The sequence below is a fragment of the Myotis brandtii genome, unplaced genomic scaffold, assembly GCF_000412655.1.
Source record: "Myotis brandtii unplaced genomic scaffold, ASM41265v1 scaffold3522, whole genome shotgun sequence".
Taxonomy (NCBI): domain Eukaryota; kingdom Metazoa; phylum Chordata; class Mammalia; order Chiroptera; family Vespertilionidae; genus Myotis; species Myotis brandtii.
Genome location: NW_005363550.1, coordinates 92,031 through 99,030, shown reverse-complemented (window position 1 = coordinate 99,030; position 7,000 = coordinate 92,031). Strand labels below are relative to the sequence as shown.

General features: G+C 53.1%; 1 protein-coding gene across 2 annotated transcripts in view; it reads left to right on the top strand.

Annotated features, from left to right (window-relative positions):
- LOC102250240 (Ig lambda chain V-I region BL2) overlaps nucleotides 1-5,409 on the top strand; it is an 11,668-nt gene extending 6,259 nt beyond the window's left edge. For both annotated transcript variants that reach the window (XM_014544140.1, XM_014544139.1), the window contains exons 3-4: nucleotides 3,473-3,510; nucleotides 4,928-5,409. In XM_014544140.1, the coding sequence (XP_014399626.1) occupies nucleotides 3,473-3,510; nucleotides 4,928-5,247 (358 nt within the window). In that variant the 3' untranslated portion in view covers nucleotides 5,248-5,409. The remainder of the gene's footprint in view (nucleotides 1-3,472; nucleotides 3,511-4,927) is intronic.
- The last annotated feature ends 1,591 nt before the right edge of the window (nucleotides 5,410-7,000 follow it).

The following is a 7,000-nucleotide window of genomic DNA, read 5'->3' as shown; positions in this document are numbered from 1 at the left end:
ATAGAAACATCAATGATGAGAGAGAATCATTGATCGGCTGCCTCCTGCATGCCCCCCCACCCCGGGGGATTGAACCCACAACCCAGGCACGTGCCCTTGACCAGAATTAAACCCGGACCCTTCAGTCTGCAGGCCAACGCTCTATCCACTGAGCCAGACCAGCCAGGGCGCAATTGGACTTTTTAATATGAGTGCATTTTCCAAGGCTTGTCAGAAAATGTAGAAAAAATGTCAGCGTATGTTTCTGGTCGGTGGGATTTTGCCTAATTTTAATGTTCGCTTCACAATGATCTGTAGTTATTAAATGTTCACAAGGAGATTGATTTCATTTTTAGCTCCTAAAATAATGTTAAGAGTAACGTGTTGTTAAAAAAAAGATTAAGCACAGAGGTCTATAGAGTGAAAACTGAGCGTTTCAGCTTACCATTTCTCCACATCTTACCCTAAAACCCATTCGACTGCCACTGTCTATTTTGCCCATCAGCTGAGCAAAAATGAGAATGTGTTTGCTTATTTGATCATGGATCAAACTCATTTTCTGTTCCTATTTTTATTGCCTGGTTTTATGTCTTTTGCGAATTTACCGGCCATAATTTTACCTGTTGTTGGTGTTGTGGTTTTCCATTGAGTTGGTTGTGTGCTCTTATAGATCTATAGACACTTTTTCCATATTTGAGATATCAGCCTCCTTGTTCAGTCTCTATGCTGGAAATATTCTCCCCTGAGTTGTTGTACACCTCTTGTTAATGGGGTGTTTTGCCTTAAAGCCATTTTTAATTGTTATATATCAGAGTGGTGTAATTTTTTCTTTATGGTTTCTGTGATCTGTGACAAGCATGGCAGAGTCATCTTTATTTCAATATTATAAGATCGGGTTTCTATTTTATGCTGGTATTTTCCGTGTTTGGGTGGTTGTTCGCTTGTGTTTACTTCCGCTGGAGTTTATTTTGATGTCGGTGAGGACATAACCTTTTTTATTTTCCAAATGGGGAGCCGGTCGTCACCTGTTTGTTGAATATAAATGCGCCTTCTGTCAAACACTAACCCATTGGTTTATCAGATTCTCCCTACGGTTCTAGTGATCTAATGATCCGATCCCATATCCATTGCACCTGTTTTAATTGTCGTAGCTGTACAGGATGTTTGGGACCATGGTTATAATTTGTTTTTTCAAAACAGCCGTGCCTACTCTATCATCCTTCTTGCTGTTGGGTTTTAGAAACAATTCGCTCGTTTTCATAATCCGCGTTTGGTGACTGTAATTTGGTAGACTGTGCAACGCCCGGCATTTCCCTCCAGGAACGAGGTCGGCCCCTACGCACTCACTCTGGTTATAATTTGTTTTTTCAAAACAGCCGTGCCTACTCTGTCATCCTTCTCGCTGTTGGGTTTTAGAAACGATTCGCTCGTTTTCATAATCCGCTTTTGGTGCCTGTAATTTGGTGGCCTGTGCGGGTTCATTGGAGAAGGACTGGCATCTTTGCAAGGCCCGGCATTTCCCTCCAGGAACTCGACCGGCCCCTACGTACTCACTCTACTATGGTGTCTTCCAGCCCATTGCCTCATACTTTATCTCTGCAGACCTTGCCCATTTCCTGTTAAGGTTATTCCTAAGGCTTTGAAAGACCATGTGGATTGAAGCTGTAAAATGTCCCCCAACTCATGTCTTAAGTGGTCACTGCTTGTGTAGAAGGGAAACGACTGATATTCGCACGTGGCCCTTGTATTGGGCCACTTCACTGAACTCAGATTAGATCTAATAGTTCTTCATCTGACTCCGTGGGCTTTATTTTTTTAAAGTAGACTCTTTCCTGACCTGCAAAGAACCATGTTCTCTCTTTTTTCCTATTACATGCACCTCGCCCCATCTCATTTCATTGGTGGGAATCTGTAGAATTCTTTTATGAAGAATTTGCCTTTAAGTATGAAGGTTGCTGTAAATGTGGGGAGATACACTGTATGGAGTTGAGGAAGTTTCCTTAGATAATCAACCTGCTTAGAAGCTGTGTGTTTTGCTTTCTTTAAGTCAGAAACAAGGGTGGCATTTATATCCATATTATATTAAATGCTGTTTCAAACAATCTTACGTGCGCATCTTACATGCACCCATGACCCAGTGACCCTGCTGCGCAGGTGGAAAATGCTGGCCCCAGGGCGACGGGTTCGCTTCCCCGTTAGATAAGCCACATGGGGAGGTGACATCAGATCAGGCCGAGCCTGAGGACTCTTGCCATCCTGACTCTAGAGTGTGACTTGGGTGTTTGTGTTTATTTGTGTATCTTCATGGGCTTTTGTTTTCTGGTGGATGACTAACACAGAGGGTGACTCCATGAGGGGAACAGATTGTGGGGTGACTCCAGGCTTGGAGAGAAGCCTGCTGGATGCGGGGGGAGTGTGAGGAGAGTCTATGGGGCCTGTGGAGTCTGAGGGGCCTGCAGGGTGTTCCAGAAGAGTTCGGGAGGCCGAGCACCTGTGAACCTAAAGCCACAAAGAGAGGTCCGGGCTGGAAATAGGGAAGGGAGACCCCTAGACAGTTGTTGGAGTGCACAGTGTGGGGGCAGAGGCAGAGAGAGAGGGAGAGTACAGGCAGAACGGGATTCTGGGTGTGTGGGGTCAACAGTCATGGGAGAGAGAAAGAGCGAGAGTGGGTGGTATCAGACACCAAGGGGAGGACAGTCACCAGAAAGAGGAACCTCTGGCAGAGATGTCCAGGGACTGAGGCCGACCTCGGACTTGACCAGGATGAGGGTCTTGTTGGCTTTGACCTGAGAGGTTCCAGGAAAGAAGGGGTGAGAGCCAGAGGGGTCCCAATCGTGTCCCAGCACATGAAACAGTTGGGAGCCATTGTTGGACGAATGGACAGATAATGAATGGATGGATGGATGGATGGATGGATGGATGGATGGATGGACGGACGGACGAATGGAAAGACAGTGGTCTGAGAGCTCAGAAAAGGCTTCATGAAAGAGGTGGAACTACACTGTGTCTCAATGTATGGAGACAAAGGGGAGGGGATCTCCACATGGAAGCACCATTAGTCTGGAATGACCCAGTGTCCATAGGCCCGGGGAGAGGTTCATTTGTCTGGAACATGGGAAATTGTGGGGAAGGAACACTCAGAGGCCCCAGGAGGAGGCCAGGAGGTCTGAGCTACACCACACAGCCCCTCGAGGGGACAAGGCGCTCAGAATCTTTGTCAGCACTGAGGATTGGGTGGTGACCAGGACAGTCTTGGGAGGAGGGAGAACACACTGGGTCACTCCAAGGTGTGGGTGCCACCTGCCTTGGATGAGGGGCCGGGCATGGAGATGCTCCAGCCTCTGGGGGGGTGACTGCCCACTCGCCCTGCCCCAGAACACAGCTGCAGCCCTGCATTCGTCATGCCCGGCAGGTTCCTGTGCCAGACTGGCCCCCGGGGGACAGGCCCCAGGTGCTGGTCCGGCGGGTTTTAGTCCGAGCCTCAGTCACCGTGGTATGTCTTCGGCGGCGGGACCCAGCTCACCGTCCTAGGTAAGTGGCTCTCAGCACCTTTTCCAACCCATCCCACCACTCTGCTGTCTTGGGCAAGTCACTCCTCTCTCTGGGGGCTGCTTCCTTCTGCCCTCCCAGCCTTATAGACCGACCCCCACTTTCTCCGTGGGCTCTGGGGAAGGCAGGTTGGTCTTGGGGTAACCAGCAGGGAGGACCTCAATAGCAGAACCCCAATAGCCCCCCAGACTCTGGGGGTGGGCCTAGGAAAGGGGGTCCTTCCTCTCCTCCAGGGCAGATGCCTCAGGGGGGCCAAGGCTGGTTCTGACCAGGGTCAATGGGGCAGCCTTAGCGACAGTCACAGTCCCGAGGGTCTGGGCTGAGGGCTCGATGCCCTCTGGCCTGGGAAAGCCGCACAGGAGGCGGGGGCAAGGCTGGGACTGGGACCCGGACTTCGGGGCCACCAAGGGCTGCCGGAGGGGAAGCCATGGAGGGCAGAGAGGAGGGTCGAGCTCGCTCTGAAGCACTCAGAGCCTCTGTTGGGCCGCAAGGATGGGGGGTCACGGAGACACGGTGAGATGGGCGAGCTGGCCCCTCAGGAGCCCGACCCTCAGGATGGAGGTCAGAAAGGAGTGGGTCCCCTGGGGCAGAGACTCACTGACCCTGGAGCCCCATAATTCCTGGGACCCAGGTGTCCCATCAGCCCAAGGGTGTTAGGGTCAGGGGCTGATGACTGGGGGACTCGGAGCCACCAGCTGCCGTGTCAAGCTGGGGTGGTCAGAGGTGCCGAGGGGGCTGCGGGGCCTCTGTGCTCCTTGTCGGGGGCATCAGTGCCATGAATGCAGCGAGACGAAAGGTTTTGATGTCCGGGGACCAGGCACAGGGAGACGGGCAGAGCCAGAAGGAGCCCCCAGGCTTTGGCTGCAAGGACTCGGCCCTCACTGGAGAGCCAGGTGCCCCAGGGAGACAGGGGTCCCGGCCCCACTGTGTGCTCGCTCAGGCTGGGCCTCTCCACACGCTGTGGGGGTCGTCCTGGCCGGCTGGGTGCAGACCTCAGACCTCAGACCTCAGAGGAGGCCGGGGCTCCAGAAGCGTGAGGGAAAGGGGCCTGAGGCTGGGCTGAGGGCCCGGGAGGTCGGGGCAGAATGCACACTCGACTCAGGAGAGTAGGAGGAGGGAGCAGAGCTTGGCCCGGTAACACTTGGGGAAACTGAGGCTATGGATGGAGAAGCTTGACCAGGTCACATGGGAGAGATGACTTGGAAGAGCTTCTGGGAGGGTGCGGGCAGACTGCTGTGCAGGGACAGATAGAAAGAGAGGACAGAAAAGGAAGGAAGGTCCCCAAGGGGAACAAACACACGGGCCCAGTCACAGAGGCCGTCCGTGGGGTGCGGGGGATCCCAACATCTGGGCTCTGCCTCTGCCTCTTACACCCCCTTCTTCTTCTCTGTCCACACAGGTCAGCCCAAGTCTGCACCCTCCGTGTCTCTGTTCCCGCCATCCACTGAGGAGCTCGCCAACAACAAGGCCACACTGGTGTGTCTCATGAGTGACTTCTACCCGGGCAGCGTGACGGTGGCCTGGAAGGCAAATGGCACCCCCGTCACCCAGGGCGTGGAGACCACCAAGCCCTCCAAGCAGAGCAACAACAAGTACGCGGCCAGCAGCTACCTGAGCGTGTCCAGCCAAGACTGGAAGTCCGCCAGCGCCTACAGCTGCCAGGTCACGCACGACGGGAAGACCGTGGAGAAGACAGTGGCCCCCTCAGAGTGTTCCTAGGACCTGAGTCCCCACTTCTGGGGACACTTCTCCGTCAGACCCTCCCTTCCCCGCTCCCCACTGTCCCCCTGAGGCTCCTGCCCTGGTCGCTCAGACTGGGCAGGGGGCCATCCCTCCCCGTTTCCCCTTCTCCTGAATAAACTCCTGTCATTTCTCATCTGACATTTCGCATGTGTGTTCTGTGTGGGGGAGGGTCTCAAGGTGAAATAAAGGGCAGGATGGTTATGACATGTGGTTCCATCTACCCATCTTTCGCTCAACCAACCAACCAGGGACATGAATCAGCTCTGAGTGACCATGAAATGTGGTTCCCAGGGTCGAAACTTCTCCTCTAGGACCAGCCCCTGGGATGCAGTCCTTGTCACCTGGAAAGGGACAAGGGCTGAGTGAGAGGGATCCAGGGGCCCTGAGGAGGGACCAGGGAGAAATGGTGAGGGTCCCAGGAGGGCACAGAGGGCTATAGATGGAAATATTGGGAAGGAAATCATGGAGCCAAGGCTGTGGTCATTGGGAACAGACATTGAACTGCCCTGTTCATCATGGAGCCCAATGGGAGAGCCATTGCCAGGTGAGGGGCTCATGGTTGGCCCATCAGCAGGGAGTCATGGAAAGCTTGGAACAGTGCCTCCCATGGGGCGTTTCTCAAACTCTGCCAATGCACGTTAGCTACGGAAAGACACTGACTAGTCCTGCAGCAGAAAAGCAGTTTAATATCACGGAGCCTGACAATTCCCCCACCACGTTCATTCCTCCTACCAACTCAGGGAACCTGGGACGCCCTTCAAAGCATGGTTACTGGTGCTGGGAACATGAGGAGAGAATGAGACACAAGGAAACTCAGCTTATGTTCTAATGGGCCTGAGTCAAGGTCAGGCTCAGGGTGACTCTAGCCGGGGGCATGGACCTCCATATGAGGAGTCTCAACACCTGAAGTCAGATGAGGGTGAGATTCTTTATGGTTGGCTAAGGATGGAGCAGGTGATGTCAGCCTGCACAAGGAAGGCGTGAGGGGCATGAATGTTGACCTTGAAGGATTAGAAAGGGCACAGTCCTGGGCACTAATTGGGCATCCTGTGATGTCCCAGGGAGGGCATATTAACTGGAATTCAGGAGCCGAGTAAGAGAAGGTCAGACCAGCTCAGAGCAGGCAGAGTGTGGCCTGTGGGGTACAGCAAGGTCAGGCTTCCCTGGGGACAGAGCACCCCCACCACTCCACCCCTGGGCCCCTTGCCCCTCGCTCCCTGTGTCTCAGCCCTGAGTGCAGCTGGTGTCAGAGACACACGAGGCCACTGAGACGGGGAGACTGACTAATTTGTCAATTTTTTACATACGTGTTAGGAAACCTACTTTATGATATAATGGAATTTCAGCTTTATATGGACACCCCTGCGCAGAATTATTCCATTATAACCAGCTTTTAGTGTATTTACTTGGTTCTATCTTAGGTGTTGTTTGCATATGAGAACAGAATAAGGTCCCGCATTGTGATATTGGATCTGTAAGTGTCTCCCAAATCACTCCAGCTTTTCCATGCCAGGAAGTAGCTGAGGGGCTGAGCTGCTGGCCTCGGGGACTTTCCCACAGTCGGGATGCAGTCCAGCCTCCACGAGCTGCAACTGGGTGGGTCTCTCGTTCTCATGTTCCTGCAAAATGGTTTTGGCATCAGAAGCTTCACAAGGTCCGGGTTGGACTTTAGCAAAATTGCCTCCCAGATGGTTCCCCCTTTGCACCAAAGGACCCCTATGGAATAGAC